The sequence below is a fragment of the Chelmon rostratus genome, chromosome 10 (genome assembly GCF_017976325.1).
Source record: "Chelmon rostratus isolate fCheRos1 chromosome 10, fCheRos1.pri, whole genome shotgun sequence".
Lineage (NCBI taxonomy): Eukaryota > Metazoa > Chordata > Actinopteri > Chaetodontiformes > Chaetodontidae > Chelmon > Chelmon rostratus.
This window is the reverse complement of record NC_055667.1, coordinates 4,505,034-4,526,767: the sequence shown is the minus strand read 5'-3', so window position 1 is coordinate 4,526,767 and position 21,734 is coordinate 4,505,034. Positions and strand designations below refer to the sequence as shown.

General features: G+C 40.7%; 1 protein-coding gene across 3 annotated transcripts; it reads left to right on the top strand.

The window, feature by feature from the left end:
* The first annotated feature begins 2,476 nt into the window (after positions 1-2,476).
* On the top strand, positions 2,477-16,260 carry LOC121612880 (serine/threonine-protein kinase 38). Of its 3 annotated transcripts, none has more exons than XM_041946041.1 (14): positions 2,477-2,512; positions 4,707-4,844; positions 6,113-6,164; positions 8,353-8,475; positions 9,071-9,154; positions 9,288-9,411; positions 10,155-10,309; positions 10,683-10,785; positions 11,046-11,107; positions 11,435-11,552; positions 11,674-11,797; positions 12,007-12,102; positions 12,687-12,781; positions 12,914-16,260. In XM_041946041.1, the coding sequence occupies exons 2-14, from the start codon at positions 4,714-4,716 to the stop codon at positions 13,048-13,050; spliced, it is 1,404 nt and encodes a 467-aa protein (XP_041801975.1). In that variant the 5' UTR covers positions 2,477-2,512; positions 4,707-4,713; the 3' UTR covers positions 13,051-16,260. The 3 variants fall into 3 exon arrangements, with proteins under 3 accessions (XP_041801975.1, XP_041801973.1, XP_041801974.1); XM_041946039.1 differs by having other exon boundaries at positions 10,683-10,794; positions 12,914-16,259; XM_041946040.1 differs by lacking the exon at positions 2,477-2,512 and adding an exon at positions 2,956-3,052 and having other exon boundaries at positions 10,683-10,794; positions 12,914-16,259.
* The last annotated feature ends 5,474 nt before the right edge of the window (positions 16,261-21,734 follow it).

Genomic DNA, 21,734 nt, shown 5'->3' with positions numbered 1-21,734 from the left:
CAGACCAAGGTGAGGGACAGCTGATCGGTGATTACCTTCCAGAAGTGTTGTACAGCTTAGTTATAAGATAGAAAGTCAAAAATATGAAAGAAAAAGTCTTAATCCCATTGAGATGCTGTGGGGGGCCTGAAACGGGCTGTGCATTCAAGAAGCCTCTCAAACATCACACAGGTCAAAGCATTCTGCATTGAGGAGTGGGGAAAACCTTTCTCAGACCCAGACTGACTCAGATGTCAGAGACTGGTAGAGGGTTACAAGAAGCATTTTACTGAAGTTATTTCAGCCAAAGGGGGTAACATTATTGTAACATTGCAACATTGCACTTTGTCCACCTTCACCTGCACCTTCTGTGTTAACTTAACATTTAAGCACACACATGCTTACCTAAGCTGAATCTCAGTATATACATTTTGGTATATTTTCAGCTGTTGTTGGTATATTTTATTGTTTATTGTTTTTAGTATATTTTGTTGTTTTAGTATATTTTATTGTCTTAGTATATTATATTTCTGGTATATTTTTTATTGCATGTACGCATATTTTTACAGCATGTGAGTTTATTTTATCCCCTTATCTTTACTTTATTTTATTATCTTTCTTATTATCTACATGGGGGTTGCAATGCAAATTTCATTGACATGCTCAATGACAGTAAAAGGATTCTTGATTCTTGTTTCTTGATTGGGGGATATGGTGTCCCAACGTTTTCCTCCAAAACATGCATTTATGGTGATGTCTTTGCCCTAGTGAGATTAATAGTGTTATTTTGGTTGTTTACCTGTCATTAGATCACTTTCTTTTCCAGAGATTAATAAAAATAAAACAAGATTAGACTTCGACATGTGAACATTTCTTAATAAATAACTCAATATGTAGGGGTGTCCTAATTTTTTCACATGACTGTCGAAGCGCATAGGAGACTATAATACATTGACACTGCTAAGTTGAAAATATCCACTTTAGAGTAAGTAAAGTCTTTGGAAATTACATATGTAATGTCACTTCAGTATTCAAGTTGTAAGAAAATTGCATTTTAGTTGTCATTTTGTCCATTTTAGAACGTGATGGCAAGTAAATGTAACACCAGGGGAACTGTTTCAGTTATCACCTGACCAACACACCTTAGAGGGCGTGACTCAGAAGGAAAGAGACCATTCACTTAATGATAATACCTCCTTAACATACATTTTAAATTTTCTCTGGAAGGATATGTAGCCTACAGTGTTTCCAGTGCAATTTAAAATAAAGGTTTGTAGGTTTGTACCTTGTTTGCTTGCTCAGCTTGAGTCTGTAGCAACTGACTGACCAGTGGGAGAGTGAGGCCGAGGCTTTAGAGTTCAAAATGTGTTTTTTTCTCTTTTCAAAAGCAGTGAAAAGATTCAGAATTCAGCTGCTGTATTGGAATCTTACCACAGTCAAATAATTACTAAACTATAATAACTATTGTGGTAAACTAACTGTTAATCATTATTTCAAATGTTTGACACTGTTTTCATAATACAGTGACATCCTTAACTACTCTGTGGAAATGGAAAAAATAGGCAAAATATTTGTAATGAAATTAAATTAAAAACTGTAACTATAACAGTGTTGTGCAAGAACATTGATGTTTTAAGAACACTGTGCAATAACAATTTTAAACCAACATTTCACTAACCACCAATAAAGGTTTATCTTCTTACTTCAGATTACCGTTTACTGAACAGAATAGAAATGTTAGTATGTTACTTTTTTTTTTAAACAAACGCAGCTTAACACTTGATGCACACATTTCCAAAAACTGCTTGAAAGCAGTATTTCTATTCCGAGCTGAATGTGGTCTCATCAAACATACACACCAGTTCAGCTGTGGGCAGGAATACACCTGTAGGCTGGTTTAAGGACTGTCAATAATCAGCAGACATAAATGTCCATCCATCCATTATCTATACACCGCTTACTCTACTGCAGGGTCGGGGGGGGGGGGGGGGGGGGGATGTGTTGAAGTTTATGACTTAATGATTCGCCGTGAATTATTTTATTCATAATTATAATTATTGGCACACATGGTTATCACATAATATTCATCTGTTGTTACTGATGGGACTGATGAGACTAATTTTGCTTATTTGACACTGCCAATATACATATTAAATACTCCACCATTTTATAAAACATTTTTTAAAATGTGCAATTAAAAAAATGGTATCACACAGAAACCATTCTTGCGTCTCTTTTATGTACAGAAAACCTACAGGCTTCTCCATAACTCAGTTACTCTCAGTAACACTAAATATATTACTCCTCTCAGCTCCTTAATGAGGCTTTGTCTAAGTTCCTCACACTTGCGGCTTTAAGGGGCACTAGGTCACTGTGGCAGTTACTGAAAATGTCACTCATGCTTGGGTTTTGGGGGCAGACGAGAAGAAGAAGACGAAGGCGCCACTAGGTGTCATGATGAGTTCACGCTGATGATCGCGCAACACTCGTCAAAGTAGAGGAAGAGACGGCAGATACCGCACCTTCGACCAAGGTAAGCGAACAAAGACCAACTATAAAAATACAAAATGACACAAGTAGGGGACAATATGGTACACGGTTTCCTTAGTTACTTACCCTACTAAATGAATTGTGAACGTCCTCTGTCTTACGATGTTCTATTTTAAAACAAACGACGCAAGACGTTTTAGCAGATAAGTAGCTAACGTTTACTAGCTAACTTTCCCTTAGCTATTCGCTTTGGACAGATGGGAACTTCAGGTTGTCAAGTTCGTGGAAGTGGAAGTCGAGATTTTCCGGTCAGAGTTTTCAATGTAAAATTCACAGTGACGAACGGGACGAAACGCCCTCTTTATAAACGTGTCCGTTTTATTTTGAAGGACGTATTCATTGTTATTAATACTGTGCACTGCCTGACTTGACGCACTCAAGAACTTTAATAGCTAAGTTGCTAGCTAACTAATGTTAGCTGGTTAAAGCATTTATGAAGCCATAGATTAACGGAAGCTACGCCAACTTATAATTATAAACTATAATTGAACTAAGGTTACGCTTAAGTATGTAAAGTGTTCAGGTAAAATACTCTCTGTTCTCAGTCGTTTACTCTTACCGTAGTTTATTGAACGTACGGCTACGTTGCAACCGAAACTAACAACTTTGGTAGCTAGCGATACGTGTTGTTGACACTAACTGGGTCATTCCGTTTTTTGCCAAGAGCTGAACAAAAGTGGCTAAATTACATCTCTCGGGTTTTCTGAATAGTCTTCATAACTGTATGATTACTTTGTGTCTTTGGAGGACGTCACGATGAGCTGTTGTTTAAGTTCTGTGCGACTGTAACTTACGGTCCCTTTACTGAACGTTAACGCGAAACTCTTTGATCAGTATTAGGTTCACAGACTGCGTTTTCACCAACATCCCAAATTCTTATGCCATGTAATTGCCTTTCTAGTTAAAATTTCAATTTTGATTTACTGTCATTCCCAGGCTGTTGTTTGGCCTGTAAAGGCTGCGGTTGCGGACTGTTAAGTTCCGTGTTGTGTCATACCAAACGTATATAAGACAGTTAATTCATTAATACACACTGTGCAAATGTTAATTGAAGTGTAATTCATTAAATGATCTATAATTTCCGCCAAATTCTAGCCACTACAGACTTTTGAACATGATTCCCATGATAATGTCATGATAGCTGTACAAACTGCAGATATGAATTTATCTACTGTGCAATTACTCTTTTTATTAATTAATTATTTGTTTTTTAAAAATCATCCACCACTGCAAAATTCACAGTACTGACAGTATATAATTTAATAAGGTTTATACTCCTGATTGGTTTAGTATGGAGGCTGGGTGATTCTTTTTGTAGAGTTAGGGTTAGGAGAGAAAGCACACTTATCCGAAGGATTTTGTGTCTGATTATGTTGTTTCACTACCTGTAATAGTACCTGTTGATGAAGTAAGCATTAAGTCTAGAAACTGACCCGGACCCAGCTTCCTGCTTCTTCTTATAATGTGATACACAAACAGACGTAAATAAACATTCTAAACATTTTATTTTTTCATGCTTATTTTTCATCAGTAGGTGTGGGTTATGTCACAGTTAAGATGAGGCTAGACCACTTCCTGTTGTCAGAGTTGTCATCAGAGTATGCTCCTGATTGGTTTAGTATGGAGGCAGGGTGATTCTTTTTTCAATTCAATGCAGAGAAAGTGCACTTATCTAAAGAATTTTTTGTCATGATTATTTTGTTTCACTACCTGTACTGCCTGTTAGTTCCTGTTAATGAAGTAAGCATTAAGTCTAGAAATCGACCGGGACCCAGCTTGCCTCAAAACCCAATCTATCTCACTGAAGAATTTGTGCTTGCACTAACCACATTTCCACATCATTTGTTCATAACTGCTCTGTCACAATGTAGTCAAAGTTGCGTTTGCTCAGACAGCAGAGCCAGCTGCTTTCCTTCCTCTTTCTCTTGGTCAGAAGTCATTTCCTTTCATAGTATACATTTTTTGCACTCATCTCATTAATGTAACATACAACCTTAGCATAACAACAATTACATGTTAATAGAGCAGACTTTTTTCTGCTTCCTTCAGCCCTCCATCAGCCCATCTTACCTCTTACTCCCCAGTGGTCCAGTGTTTTTCCTCAGCTGTGTGGCAACCGTCTGATTGGACATGTGTTTCCAGCTGCAGGGATGTATTGAATGTGTATGTCATTCCAGGTAAAGCATGGCAATGACTGGCCAGAGCTCGTGCTCCTCCATGAGTAACCACACCAAGGAGCGGGTCACCATGGCCAAAGTGACCCTGGAGAACTTCTATAGTAACCTCATCGCCCAGCATGAGGAGAGAGAGATGAGGTAACATCCAAAAGTTCAAGTGTCTGCACACTGGCTTTTTGCAGTACTTTGCACTGCACACTGAATTTTGGTGAACATGGTGCTATAATTCCAGGCTAAAACACTCTAACAATAATACTAACAATTTAATTCTCACTGAAACTGAAAAGTGATTACTGCTTCTGCTTATAATGTGATACACAAACACACATAAATAAACAATATAGACATTTTATTTTTTCATGTTTGTGTTTCATTAGAGGGTGTGGGTAGTGTCACAGTTGATCTGAGGTTAGGCCACTTCCTGTTGTCAGAGTTGTCATCAGAGTATACTCCTGATTGGTTTAGTATGGAGGCAGGGTGATTATTTTTTTTCCTTTCCTTTTTTTCAATGCAGATTTCAATCACATGATTATAATGATGATAAAAGTGTAAGGGCGCACAAAATGCATGATTCAGCACATATGTTGGTTTGAGGGTCACAGTAGGAAAACACAAAAGATAACGTTATCATTCATTGGTGGGAATTGGTATAACTTGCATCTTTCAAACTCCAAACCCCGAGCTGTCACAGCACTATCTTTCTGTCATTAATTGCCAGTCTCCAAGCCCACGAATAGGGTGTAGTAATATACCAAGTTAAGGATTTTACCTATTTAGCTGATGTCTGAGTTTCATGTTGTCAACATTGGAAATAATTTGATGGATACATTTTGATGTACTGTACCAATCAAAAATTTGGACACACCTATTCATTCAATGCTTTTTCTTAATTTGAGATTTTTCGACCTCGTTCATTAATACTGCAGACATCAAAACTTTAAAAGAACACATGGAATTATGTGGTACACAAAAAAAGTGTAAACAAGGCAAAATCTGTTTTAGATTTTAGATTTTTCAAAGCAGCCACCTTTTACTTTGTCAGCTTTGCACCCTGTTGGCATTCTTTCAGCGAGCTTCATGAGGTCACCTGGAATGTCTTTACCAACAGTCTTGAAGGAGTTCTTGTATATGCTGAGCACTTGTTGGCTGCTTGTCCCTCACTCTGCAGTCCAACCCATCCCAAACCATCTCAGTTAGCTTTACTTTGGCTGATTGCGGAGGCCAGGTAATCTGATGCAGCACTCCATCACGCTCCCTGTTGGTCAAATACCCAACAAGAATTACCTAAAAACACAAGACTAAGCAATGACCAGACCACTGAAACCATGTCTTACATAGCCTGGAGGTGTGTTTTGAGTCATTGTCCATTGTGGCTATAAAACAATGGTAATAGATTGTCTTTTCAGGCAGCAGAAGCTGGAGAAAGTGATGGATCAGGAAGGCTTGGCTGATGAAGAGGTGAGTGACAAACACACTCTTGCAGTGTTTTCCCAGCATGCTTTGTGGCAGTATGGGAGAATGCACTCACAGGGTATATTCCAAATGTCTTATTTGATATTTCCTCGCTTGAACCGAAAGTAGTTGTTGTCTGCCATCAGGAAGGCCATCTCAAAGCTCTCATTTCACGGAAGTCATTTATTGGCTGACATTAGCTGCGTTTCCATTACAGTTGTTCGCAAAATAAAAGCGATATTTCTGAAATTTCAGCAAAGTTCAAATGTGACTTGCAGGTGTTTCCATTGAACAGTGTTTTGCGAACCAGCCGAAATTCTTGTAAGTTCTCGGACGTCCCGCGAGATGTGGTGCGTGCTGTGCGTCGGTAAAACTTAACACAATGCCTTATAATTAAAAAGCACATGCTGAAGGTGAAATAAAGAAATTATCTGTTGACTTAGAGTGATCACTGATTTTAATGGCCTATTATTTATCACTTTGTTATTACGCGAGGCTCGCTCTGACAGCGTCAGTTCGCTCTGACAGCGTCAGCTCGCTCTGACAGCGTCAGCTCGCGCCGGCGGAGGATTGTGAATTACTGAAGTGTCCTTTGAACACACTTTCTATCAGCAATTATGTGTAAATACTAAAGTTAATGGCGTGCACGCGTGTCTCCCACATAGCTGAGGTGCACACACTCATCACAAGTTCATCTCACGATTAATGAAAACGGAATGATTACATTTTGCAAAGTGACACAGGACGAGATCACAGCTGTCGGATTGTCTTTAACAGATCAGCCAGCATGACAGCTGGAACAGCTGTAGTGTTTTTGTCTGCTACTTATTGAGATCCAGAAAACATACAAACACTACAAAATTGACAAGACGTTATATCTGACTGCATGCGGCCGGCCCGAAACGGGGAGTCCACTGACCTCGGAGACGTGTAAATTCGAAAAAAAGTGTTTCCATTACACTTTTGCGATACACCTAAATATCGACACGTCTGAAAAACCACCTCATGAGAGCGTAAAAATGTTTTTGCGATATTTGAGAGGATTTTCGAAATTTAGGTGTTTCCATTACCGTTTTTATTGCGATATTTAGGATGTGCGCATTTCAAGGAGCAATGGAAACGCAGCTACTATTGGATCAGTTGCTGAATGGACTGTGCAGCTGATGGGACAGATCTGATACATGACAACATCACATTCATACCAGAGTGAAGATTAAACTCCCAAGTTTTCTAATTCATTTGTTTTCTAATTCACCATCTAATTTCAAATCTGTTAATTAGGTCATTAGGTAATTAGGTCTTAACAACAAAAAACCACAAACGACTTTCTTGATTTTGGAGAAAGGTTTGTTTTCATGATCTGTTTTGTCCCCCATTGCCTTTTATTATGTGTACAGTTAAAGGCAGGGAGAGTCTGTCAGTCAGCAAGAAACACCATTTACATCATTTATCGTCATTTCCATTCAGTAGCTTGTGAGGCTCTGGGATATGGGTTACATCATTTTCAATTTCACTGAAACATTGAGTCAAATTAATGACTTCCAGTGTTCAAAATACACCATAATCAAATCCTATGTTATTAAATAATGATTTCCCGTTCAGAATATCAATAAATACTGATGCCAGTAGTTGATCAATATTATAACACTGCTGCTCTGGCTCTGATAACTGTGTGCCTTTGGTAGTATTAGCACAGTGCATGTGTGCAAACACAAAGTCAGCTGTGATCAGCTGCCGCCGTCATCAGAAATGGACATTTTCACGTGACTCTTCAGCGGAGAGGACGTCTTATTTCTCTAAAAATATATTTCCTTGTTTTTTCTCACATTGTTTCGTTGTGTTTATCCATGCATCTGGCAGGGAGGAGCTAAGACAGAAAGAAAAGACTAAGTGAGAAAATCGTGGATACACAAGAGACTTGGGATGTGCTTACAGTGTTTTTCAATGTGCTTGAACAGTGCTATAAAGTGCTTAATGTTTATTCCTTTAAGTGAATAGTAAGCTTTTATAGTGCTTGTCCTCACAAGTGTTTTAGTTAATGTCATGTACACATGTGACAGAACTCTTATTGCACTGCCATCACAAGATGTTTAATTTTTGGAGGAATTGTATAATAGTGAACTTTAGTTGTTGCTTTAGAAATATACAGTTATGAATGAATGAAGTTTGTAAAATTTGTGTCTCTGCTCTGCAGAAACGTATGCGGCGTTCGCAGCATGCACGGAAAGAGACTGAGTTTCTGCGTCTGAAACGCACTCGACTGGGTCTAGAGGACTTTGAGTCTCTGAAGGTGATTGGCCGAGGAGCTTTTGGAGAGGTAAAATCCTTAACCTTACATAATGCGTGAAACATGATTCCCCTGTGCCATTGTGATCAGTTTTCAAGCACATGTCTTATATAATACTATGCTCATAATCAACACACTGTCAAAATGCACTCTCACCCCTAAATTCATCAGGCACGGCTGCACCATGTCCCGGCTAAGGCCACAACCCTTTGAGACAATGTTTACAATTTAACAGGCATGCCAGAAGTGCCCCTGAAGCGGTTTTCCGTTATGCTCTGTGGAGAATATGCACCTAGTCTATTCTTGACAGACGGCGTGTCAAGCTGCACAGAGCAAATTTAACCAAACATGAAGTCAGACACAAGAACGGCATAGAGAATCCAGTAAATTTTTAACATTAAACATCCTGTGCAGACTCCAGATTATATATCAGCAACACACACTATTAAAACACACAAAAAAGAAACATTTTAACCATGTAGCCATACGTACAAAAAATGACCAAATCAGCAAAAGCAGAGCAAATCAAAAAAATTTTCCAGTACTGTTGTGTTATAAAGTGTTATTTGTCCCACAGTTCAGTCGTCTGTCAGGTTGGTATGAGCATTGTTGTGTTTGCCTCCAGGTTCGTCTGGTGCAAAAGAAAGACACTGGTCATGTCTATGCTATGAAGATCCTCCGCAAAGCTGACATGCTGGAAAAAGAACAGGTGAGGCAACAAAACGCACGCACGCACACACACACACACACACACACACACACACTTGAACGTTGCTTTTGCATCCATTTGACATCTTTGAGGCCAATGTGTGTCGGTGTGTGTGCCCCTGTCTTTTTGCTAGGTTGGCCATATCCGTGCTGAGCGGGACATTCTGGTAGAGGCTGATAGCCTCTGGGTGGTCAAAATGTTCTACAGCTTCCAGGATAAGATGAACCTCTACCTCATCATGGAGTTCCTGCCTGGAGGTATGACCCTCTAACCCCACGACATAATACTGTAGACCAGAACCCATCACAAACCAGCTAACCTTTAGTATAACACAGGTGTTCTAGCACTACAAACCTGACTTACTTCTAACCAGGATAGAACTTCGAACCAGATATTCATGATTTTAGCTAATAAAGTTCCAGAAACTGTGGAACCAGAGAAGATAATATCAGGAACAAACCTAAGCTGATGTACAGTTTGTCCATTCCTGTTTGTATTTCCGCTGCATCTGAGGAACCAAGAATATTAGTCAAATTACACCGATGATGGATAAAAGAATTATGTTGGTTTTTGACAATTTTCACTCATGAGTAAACAACACAGTGATTCCGCACACCGCACGCTCCAGAGGACCTGGTTCCACAGTAGACAATCTACTGAGTGTTTGATGACTATTTATTTCTGCTATTTCTGAACGGAACTACCATAAAACATTAAAAAAGAAGTTTAATTTCTCTCCTTTAGTCTCTACCACTGTTCTGTCTCTCTCTCGGTCTCCCACTCTCTCATTCAGTCTCTAGCTCTCTTGACCGCCGGTCCTTTTAACGAATGGAGTCAGGAATCTGACAGCAAAGCCAAACATGGTTTTAAAACATTTGTAAACAATGAGAATTGTCTGCCCCTCATCCTAACATTAATAGTGCTCCTGGAGGACTTTGTTTTGATTTGTCCATTGTACAATGTGACACAGTCACTGAATGTATTTGTGGTTGTGACATAGGAGACATGATGACCCTGCTGATGAAGAAGGACACTCTGACAGAAGAGGCTACTCAGTTCTACATAGCAGAGACGGTGCTGGCCATTGACTCCATCCATCAGCTGGGCTTCATTCACAGAGACATCAAACCAGACAACTTGCTGCTGGACTCCAGGGTGGGTCATGGTTAACAACCTTTTAATGAGTTTGGAGGACCCTACATAAGTATTTAAACCTTACTAAAAACTAGTACCAAAGTGTTTCCATCAGACTCTAACTGCAGTTTTTCCATGTGGTCCTACTTTGTTGCTGTGAAAAGCTAATGCATAGTGTTTGTTTACATCTTCCCTCCCCGGTCTGCATATTTAGCATACACTGAACGTCCTTATATTAACTATACTACACTTACGTTAACAGTACTTTAATTAGCTCTTTGTTATGGCCAAGATGTGTCCAGCTGGAGACTGATGGCATTGGGGAGTTTTCTTCTAGCACTTGATTTCTTTCAGTTCAGTAGTTACAGTATAATATTGTGTTTTGTGTTTCCAGGGTCATGTGAAGCTGTCTGACTTCGGCCTTTGCACGGGGCTGAAGAGGGCGCACCGTACTGAGTTCTACAAGAACCTGAACCACAGCCTGCCCAGTGACCTCAGTAAGCAAAGTCAGGCAACCCCTTTCATTTATTTCATTTGTAGCTTGCATGCAACCTCATTTTATGACTCATTTCATTAAAACACCAGTCTTACTCTAAAAGAAATAATAAAGCATAATTTATATAAATATAAAAATATTTTCTGGCTAAAGTAAAGCAGGCATGATTCCATACTGTTTATGATGTCTGAAATATTTATGTGTTCAATGCATCAGTCAGTTTCAGCTTTCTTTTGACACCGAGTTGTCTCGTCTCCACAGCCTTCCAGAACATGAACTCCAAGAGGAAAGCAGAGACCTGGAAGAGGAACAGGAGGCAACTGGTAGGTCTGAATAGAGATGTGATTACTCAAGAGCTGGCTTTTCATCCATGATTGTACAGATTATGAAGGGAACTTATGGATGTATGCAACACAGCTAAAAATAAAATATTACACGTTTCTATTATGCAGTAAATCAGCTAATTATTCTGGCTGGGTGTCACAGCTCGATACTTTTTTAGTGGGGACTAAAGTGTGTCAGTGGCACAGATTCAGAATCTTACTTCCTTTTTCTCCCATCCTTTCTGACCTGAATCCAAATTTTGGGAAGTTTACCTTCTTCTGTTCAACTTGTTTTCTGTTGTTCACCATCCTCCTCGTCCATGCCAGGCTTTCTCCACAGTAGGAACCCCAGACTACATTGCTCCAGAGGTCTTCATGCAAAACGGATACAACAAGCTCTGCGATTGGTGGAGCCTGGGTGTCATCATGTATGAGATGCTGATAGGTAATGACTCAGACATTATGGAACGGTTTCCACCTTATTCACCTTCAGGGGTTTTAGTTCAGGCGAGACCAGATGTGGTCTAAATGATGCTCGGTCTTTTCGCTGTCCTCCCTTCCCGCAGGCTACCCTCCATTCTGCTCAGAGACACCTCAGGAGACATACAGGAAAGTGATGAACTGGCGAGAAACACTGACCTTTCCTCCAGAAGTGCCTATATCAGAGAAGGCCAAAGACCTCATCCTCAGGCATGAACACACCTCTGTTTATCTTTCACCACTCTCACTTCTACAATAATAATAATGCAACAACTTGTCAGTCACAAATATCTGTGATTCTACTTGTTTTGCATGTAGAATGTGTTGTTTTATTTTGAACATGTCCTCTCATCTTATCTAATGGCATCTGAAATGTTTTTGGATATGTATGATATTAAGTGAACACATGTTGTGAGCAGGTTCTGCTGTGAGGAGGAACACAGGATTGGTGCTGCAGGTGTGGAGGAGATCAAGTCCAATCCATTCTTTGAGGGGGTGGACTATGACCATATCAGGTGGGCTCCATTATCACGTTGTCTTTGTGTGTTTGTTCTTTTTGCTTTGAGCCTGGACTGAGCTGTAACTGGGCACGGTGTCCATAGGGTAGAGAATTTCCAAATGTGTGTGTGGGTGTGTTTGAGTTTTGTGTCTCTGCCATTTATTACTGATTCCACTCAGAGAGCAGTGCAACAAAACATACTTATTAATGCATTTGATCACAGTGTGTAAATGTAACCACCACTCATATGCCCTCAGTTCTCAGCTGATCTGTGGCCAACACCTCAGATATTTTGGTCTTCATATAAAACACTTTGTCATGAATTCTGGTTCAGTTAGTAAGCCCCCACTCAAGATAAGATGCTGATGCAGTGGCTGTGCAGAGTTGTAAAGGAGCTGTTGCTAACCAGGCTTTTCACAATAAGACCAACTTTATTGTTTTGGTGAGTGTTAAAGCATTCATCAAGTCAGCTCAGAGATATTCCTGTTGTTTATCACAAGTGATGAATTCATCAGAGAGAATGGTTAAGATGAGGAGAAGGAAAGCCATTGGCAACTTTGATGAACTGTCCAAATCTTTTTTCTAACTTCTGTTGTCCAGAGAGAGACCAGCTGCCATTCCCATAGAGATCAAAAGCATCGATGACACCTCAAACTTTGATGAATTCCCTGATTCAGATATCCTCACACCAACAGGTATGCCGCCTGTTTCTGTTTTACACCTTTCAGATTTTGTGCCTGTGCTGTCATATCTTGATATTCTTGAACTTCTTCTCCTTGTCCTATCTTCTCCTCCTCCATCTTGTTCTCCTTTCTCCTCTTCTCCAGCCGCCCCAGTATCAAATCAGACCGAGGCCGACCTGAAGAACAAGGACTGGGTCTTCATCAACTACACCTACAAACGCTTCGAAGGCTTGACTGCTCGAGGAGCTATACCGTCCTACATGAAGTCAGGCAAGAGATGAACACTTTCAGCCAGGCTTTGAACCAACACCACCGTGAAACGTTAACGAGTCATCCAAACCCTTTGTCTGAGGAACTTCAGCCCTAAGGAGAACTCTGTTCTCTGGTGCCTGAGTGATGAGGATTCTTGTCACACAGGACCCTGCAAATAATAAAGGGGCTAAATTTTGTCTGTTGCTTTCCACCATAGGAACTGCTGCCTTCATTTCTGCAGGTTTTACATTCTCTGACGCTTCCGAATTGGGATTCAAGTGATTGTGATTCTCTCCACTTGCCTTTTCCACCAGTGGATGCAGTGGGATGTCTTTACACCTGACACCAGCATCATTTACATTCCCTCTATAAACCAGCATCAGTCTGTTGGACATACCAAGGGCTCTTCTCCTTCCAAACAGGACATCCACTCTGCTTACCCGTTTATGTTGACTTGTCAACTGAAACATTGCATTAAGTCACCACTTGAAGTGATTCAGGTGCTCTTCAGGGATTCTGTCCTAATGTTTCTCGTCGTTTTCTACAAGAGCTCACTAAAGTGCTGCTGGCTCCTTAAGATGACCCAACCAAAGACTGAGCTGAATGATGTTTCTGCTTGATCTCTGTGTCATGTCACTTCTTGTAACTTAAAATTGTAGTTTTATAGATTGATATTTGCAGGATCTGCTTGTTGAAAAGAGTGAATATATGAGAGTGGTGCATTTTGCTGAGTCTTGTTACATTTTCACAATGACCCACCTATGTTCAAATACCTTCAGCACCTTATATGATGTTTTAACTAGCTCCAATGTTGTCAGGCCTCCAGCTCTCCAGCTGTATGTTTGGATTGGGTGTTGTTATTGGACTGGAAAAGTACCCTTGTGGCCACACAAGTTTGACAGGGGAGTGAAGGAGGTATCTCCAAAATAAGTTACTGGTACCCCACAAATGTCTACATTATACTGTTTTAATGCCATGAGCATGTTGCAAACTCAGACTGTTAGTGTCACGAGGGTGGGGAAGCCTAGATATAAATGGGAAATCACTGCATTTATATAGTGCTTTTATCCAAAGCGCTTTACAAGGTTTTTGCTGTTCATTCACACAGTCCCACACACCAGTGGCCGCAGGCTACCAGGCAGGGTGCTGGCCTGACCATTTGGAGTAATTTGGTGTTAAGTGTCTTACCCAAGCCACTTTGACATGTGGACCACCAACCCAGTGATCAGTTTAAGACCCGCTCTATCTCCTGAGCTGCGGCTGCCCCATGATCATCATTTAACAATACATCTTCCCATTCAAAGTTAAACCAATGTCATTCTTGTAGACTGAGTAACTGCAGACATGCACTACTGACACTCACTTCAACCTGCAAGTCAAATTCAACCCATTGGCTTTCAGCAGAAAAACCTGAGCAGAAAGTGTTCCCATTAAAAACGCCTCAGTGAATTCTCAACAGTAACAGGGCCACTGTTTCTTGAAAAGATCTGTTGCAGCTGACTGGCACTCTCAGACATATGTAGCCTTGTGGAAATAAATAATAGTTTCAGAACAAATAACCACACATGATCCTGGACATGTAGATGACATTGTGGCTCTGCCACTGATAGTGCTCTGCCCTCAGGCCTTTGTTCCAGTTGTGTTGGAGTTTGTTTAAATCACCACCTCTGTTACAGTTATTGCACTCACAACACACGGGATTGGTTTGGTTGATGAACTTATGACTTCTGATTCTCTGTTCATGCAAGTCAATGCAATGTCCTAACAAGAATAGCTGCGTAAACTTGTGTGTGTGTGTCTGTGTGTTTTAAGAGACACTCAACACCTTAAAGAGTAAATCCACAATGCAGCAGTGTTGTCTGAACCTGATCCAGTGTGGAGTTACTTTTTCCATTTAGAAGCACAGGGCTAAACAGTTTCCAGTGAACACAATATCCAAATGCTGTCATTTCAAATGAATGTAAATGTTTTATGGTGTCATGGAGATTTTTTTTTTTTTTTTTTTTTTGCCACAGTAATTCCAAAATGCTGTTTGTGTGAATGTAGCTGGACCATACAAGTTTTTTTTTTTTTTTGAGGTGCACATGAGGTATAGCTATGGAAGCCCATATCCCCCAAAAATTAGAAACAAAAGGAAAGTTAGGAATGGTAAATATATATATTTTTAAAGAGATCTTAAACACACAATATAACATTTCTACATGGTTTTCAGCTGACTAGGTCTGTGATGTATATGTTGTTGGGTTGTATGCTTAAATTATCCCAAATGTTTCCAACAATGTTCAAACCCACAGAAATTAGTAATTTTATTCGAGGTTACGGTTCGTTTCATGTGGTCACCTCCAGTGACAACACAGCAAACACCAGATGAAACTTCAGAGAGCGAGGAGGAAGTCTGCAACTAGAATTAAACTTTAATACGGTGCAGTAGTTGTCAGATTCACATCGCAAGTGGTGATTGTTTAACAATGAAGACAACTCCCATGATCCTTCACAACATCACTGTTTTTCATTGTTGTAATTAAGAGAGCCCCAGTGGCAGAAATTACATAGCTTCGTTAAGTAAAAATCATTTTGCTGTAGTTTACCAAAATTAACGTTAAAGTTTTGACTCATAACTGAATCAGTAAATATCATAATTTTGACTTATACCATATGCCATCATTAATTTCAAACAGTTAACTCAAAATTTGTATTATTTTTTAGATTTTCATGGTAAAAAATTATACAGTTTTGACTGGTCGAAATGGGCTTCCATATATATAACAGTTGAGTCTTAAGGTTTTTCTTATTGTGTGTAATATTAGCCTTAGTGCATTCAGGTAGTGTGTAGATGAAGTAATGCATTTTAGAAAAGCACGCAGTGGAGCTTTTTTTTTTTTTTTTTTCTATGGCAGGGGTCACTATTGTAAACAAACAGTCTGTTATTGAAATGCTTCTGCTCTGCATGCTTTTACCAGTCAGCCTAAAGCAATAGCGCACATGGAATGACTTGTTGATAATGCCACTTTGTGTGTGTGTGTGTGTGAGAGAGAGTTCGGACTGTGGGTGAGGATGAGATCGGGCATCAGTAAAAACGATGCAGTGCTGAAGCTTGGAGACCTGTATGTTGTTTTCTACAAGGGAGGCTCAGATGTGTGTGTGTGTGCTCTGCTCGTGTCATCATGTACCACGTGTGATCTGAGAGGCAGGAGTGAGGGGTTTGGGGAAGGTGGGTGTACATTATTTAAACCACTGTTCTCTTTGTAGCGTGTGGCCGTTGTATTGTTTTCTGCTATTTGACAATGAATTACTCTGCACTTCCTGCGTCGTGTCGTCTTTCACAACATTGGAATGAGTGGTAGCTGAGGTGGAGTGTCTCTAAGAGAAGGGTGCTTGGCCTGCAGCACGCAAGTGTCTTAAGATTGTGAACAGCAACGGTCTGAGGTAGAACTGGCTCCTTGAGACCTGATCTTAAGTCAGACTTGGGTCACAATGAGGACTTGGGTGTGACTCCCTCAAACTTGATTTATAACTCAAAAGCGAGAATATTTTGACTGTTAAATTCCAGGGATAAGAAAGATTACGTGACAGTTAGGCCCTTGCCTTGTAATTAGTTAGAAAGTCTTGCTTGGAAAGGACTCAAATATGAAAAAACAGATTTTAAAGCAAGATATTATAATTAAGTCTAAATAATGGTTAGAATTCCTAAACCTGAAAGAACTAACTTTGAACTGCAGTTTGCTGAACAACAAGTCCAAATCATCTCCATTCAGAGATACATTTATTCTGAATGAAGTGAAGCAGTTAATTTAAACACAAGATACTTGTGCTCAAAAAGAGGATTCATTCTCAGTGAAGAACCTTGGAGCCCAAATCTACCTCTATACCTGCCAAAGAGCAGTGATTCCTAACACGTCTCTAGGGGTCATCAGGTGGAAACCTCCCTTCAACAGTGTTTCGCCTACTTAGTCCCACAACACCTCCAGGAGGCTAGGCGGTGAACTCCGGCGTCCCAGAGTCACCCCCGCCCCCCCAGCAAATTCTGGAAATAAACACGCTGTCTGTACAAATGCTGTAGAATGAAACGAGGATGGCCTCTACAACAGATAATAATCCTAAACACACCTCAAAATCCACAATGGACCACCCCAAAAGGACCAAGCTGAAGGTTTTGCCCTCACAGTCCCTGAACTAAACATCACATAAAATATGAGGCTAAAGAGCAGCGCATGCAAGACGGCACAAGAATCTCACAAAAGAAGCCTGTTGCAGGTAGAATGAGCCAAAAACCCCCAAACAAGAACTAAAACTAAAACTGGCTACAAAAAGCCTTTAAGCTGTGATCATTGCCAAAGAGGGTGTTACTAGGTACTGACCATGCAGGGTCCAAACTTTTGCTCTGAGCCTTTTTCCTTTTTTATTATTTAGAAACCGGAACAGGCAGGAATAAAAAAAGGGATCTTGCTTAAAATATTAAACGTGTCATCTTTAACTTTATGCTGTTTGGAAATCGAGTCATCTTTTACTTGCTTAGCTATTCACAGTTTTGATCAAACTTTTGAATACCACTGTGTAGTATTATTAGGGACACGGGGCGTAGCCCCGAGTCACTTATTACTATCCCGCGCGTTTCTTCTTATTAGGGACACGGGGCAACGTCCCGAGTCACTGGCTCCTACAGCTATTTCATAGCTGCAGGAGCCAGTGACTCGGGGCGTAGCCCCGAGTCACTTATTACTATCCCGCGCGTTTCTTCTTCTTCTTCTTCTTCTTCTTATTAGGGACACGGGGCACGCTCCGAGTCACTGGCTCCTACAGCTATGAAATAGCTGCAGGAGCCAGTGACTCGGGGCGTAGCCCCGAGTCACTTATTACTATCCCGCGCGTTTCTTCTTCTTCTTATTATTAGGGACACGGGGCAACGTCCCGAGTCACTGGCTCCTACAGCTATGAAATAGCTGCAGGAGCCAGTGACTCGGGGCGTAGCCCCGAGTCACTTATTACTATCCCGCGCGTTTCTTCTTCTTCTTCTTATTATTATTTTTCATCTTCCTCCAAGTTTTCGTCCTCAAACTCGTCCCACAGCTTTGAGAAAACCCTCGCAAATTATATATCAAAACGTGCGTATTGTTCGGGATCGGTGTGCTATTACTTTTCTCAAATTTATCGCAGTTTTTCGCGTCGTAAGACGCGAAAAACTGCGATAAATTTCCCATAAGAAATGAATGGGACGGGCGAAAAAAACAAGATTGAAATTGGAGTTTTTCAAACATCTGTAGCTCAGGCATACATTCACCGAGAGACTTCATTTCAACTTTAAAATGTAGACCCAAGTCTGGTCTATTGGTGTGTTCATCCACATTTTGATTGGTCCTATAGTTTTTGATCAGTCACTGTTCAATGACAGTGATCGTTTGGCGGGAAATTTTGAGATTATAATGGGTGTGTATTGCGCGGAATGTTCGTGCTAGAGTGCGTGCTAGAGTGGCACAGAGTCTAAAAACGATCTGAAAATCTTCTCTTTTTCTCGTCGCTACGGCCACAAATTACACTCTACACGCATAATTTTGGGCTCATTTTGTAGACAAACTTGTCCTCTTTCGTGTGATGTCCTCGAAAAAGCCGAGAGACTTACTGAATTTAAATAGTGAGACGTTTTGTGCAGCCAGCGCCCTCCTGTTCTCCCATTAAGTCCCATGTTAAAATTCAGAGCTGTTTTGTGAGCAAAGCAGAAATGCCTCCTGTCTTTAGATCGCCATAAAACGAAAAGTTGTTGTGTCAGGAATAAAACGAGGAGATGGCCGGACTCAGGAAGTTCTCGGGAGTCCGATGATCTATAGTACACTCTGATACGAGGTACGGTTCTCTCACCAGAGGATTTAGTTCAGGAGGTTCGCCGAACCCAAATCTCACTGCATACAATACAAACTCCTGTTCTCTGAGTCGCAGAGTCTTTTTAAGTCGACCATTTTGTCATTTTTCTAAAGAATATCTGGACATAAAACACACGTACATCTGGCCCAGACTTGTCCGCATCTCACAGTGTAATCGGTTTTTTGATAGCAGCTACGGTTTTGACACAATCGCAAGTTGTTCGGAAGAAACCGACAGCGAAAAAGCCGCTTTTCAAGGGAGGAGTTTAACAGGTGCAACTGTCATTTACACACACACCGGTCAATAACCCACGCACACACATCTGCAGGACAACAAGCCTGAGAATGATTATCTTAACGAGCTCAGTCAAAACAAGGGCATTGTTTGAAAACAATCTCCATCCAACAAACAGTTAAACTCAGCTTCAGAAAGCAGTTTCGCAAAAAGGTTGAGACAGTAGTCACACAAACACACACACAAAAAGGGCTAACCAACAGCTAAAAAGTGATTAAAAACAGCACGTCAAAACTGAACAGGAACAGGTAAACAGTGGGAGAGGTGCAGAGGTAATTATCAGCAGGTGGGGCAGAAGTTACACAGGCACACACGCACGCACACACACACACACACACACACACATTCAGACACACATATACCATACACATCTCCATGTAGGAGCAGGTTGGGCTGCTTGTGTAGTTCAAGCAGACACACACACACAAACAGACGAAGACACACACATACGCAGTCACACACAATGACAGATACATAAACACACACACACAGACAAATGCATAATGAAAACCCCATCCCCCCGCCCCCTTGTTAACGCCGTTAGCTCTGTTAGCTCTGTTAGCACCGTTAGCTCTGTTAGCGCTAGCGCTGTTAGCTATATTCGCACCTTTAGCTGTTAGCTCAGTTAGTGTTAGCTCTGTTAGCTCCGTTAGCATTAGCTCCATTCATGTTTATTGATTCAGTTCATTAATTCATGTTAACAGAGACATGAAGCAGAGGAGAGAAGCAGACACAGACAGCTGAGGTGATCAACAGAGACAGACAAGGAGAAAGCCACAGAAACACAGCTGAGAGCAATTCATTAATCAGGGACTGACTACCTCTGATATCTGCCGTTTTCTCAATTTGCAGCCTTTTTCAATTGTCCGCTGCTTCGCCATAGTTTCTCCTAGAGACTTCATTCAAACTTTAAAACGTACATAATTTTGTCGGCTCAAAATGACCCTCGGCACATTTTGATATCTCTTACGGTTTTCGAGCTATGACCATCGAAGGCCGACGTAAGACGCAAACAACTGCGATAAATTTCCCATAAGAAATGAATGGGGAAATTTCCTCAAATTTCAGCCTTTTTCAATTGTCCGCTGCTCGGCCATACTTTGTCCTAGAGACTTCATTCAAACTTTAAAACGTAGATAATTTTGTCGGCTCGAACACACCCCGTGTCCCTTTCAAAATTTCCCAGAGGGAATTTTCTAGTTATTATTATTTTTCATCTTCCTCCAAGTTTTCGTCCTCAAACTCGTCCCACAGCTTTGAGAAAACCCTCGCAAATTATATATCAAAACGTGCGTATTGTTCGGGATCGGTGTGCTATTACTTTTCTCAAATTTATCGCAGTTTTTCGCGTCGTAAGACGCGAAAAACTGCGATAAATTTCCCATAAGAAATGAATGGGACGGGCGAAAAAAAACAAGATTGAAATTGGAGTTTTTCAAACATCTGTAGCTCAGGCATACATTCACCGAGAGACTTCATTTCAACTTTAAAATGTAGACCCAAGTCTGGTCTATTGGTGTGTTCATCCACATTTTGATTGGTCCTATAGTTTTTGATCAGTCACTGTTCAATGACAGTGATCGTTTGGCGGGAAATTTTGAGATTATAATGGGTGTGTATTGCGCGGAATGTTCGTGCTAGAGTGCGTGCTAGAGTGGCACAGAGTCTAAAAACGATCTGAAAATCTTCTCTTTTTCTCGTCGCTACGGCCACAAAATACACTCTACACGCATAATTTTGGGCTCATTTTGTAGACAAACTTGTCCTCTTTCGTGTGATGTCCTCGAAAAAGCCGAGAGACTTACTGAATTTAAATAGTGAGACGTTTTGTGCAGCCAGCGCCCTCCTGTTCTCCCATTAAGTCCCATGTTAAAATTCAGAGCTGTTTTGTGAGCAAAGCAGAAATGCCTCCTGTCTTTAGATCGCCATAAAACGAAAAGTTGTTGTGTCAGGAATAAAACGAGGAGATGGCCGGACTCAGGAAGTTCTCGGGAGTCCGATGATCTATAGTACACTCTGATACGAGGTACGGTTCTCTCACCAGAGGATTTAGTTCAGGAGGTTCGCCGAACCCAAATCTCACTGCATACAATACAAACTCCTGTTCTCTGAGTCGCAGAGTCTTTTTAAGTCGACCATTTTGTCATTTTTCTAAAGAATATCTGGACATAAAACACACGTACATCTGGCCCAGACTTGTCCGCATCTCACAGTGTAATCGGTTTTTTGATAGCAGCTACGGTTTTGACACAATCGCAAGTTGTTCGGAAGAAACCGACAGCGAAAAAGCCGCTTTTCAGTTAACAGGTGTGTCATTAACTGTCATTTACACACACACCGGTCAATAACCCACGCACACACATCTGCAGGACAACAAGCCTGAGAATGATTATCTTAACGAGCTCAGTCAAAACAAGGGCATTGTTTGAAAACAATCTCCATCCAACAAACAGTTAAACTCAGCTTCACCAAGCGCTTTGCCAAAAAGGTTGAGACAGTAGTCACACAAACACACACACAAGCAGGGCTAACCAACAGCTAAAAAGTGATTAAAAACAAGCAC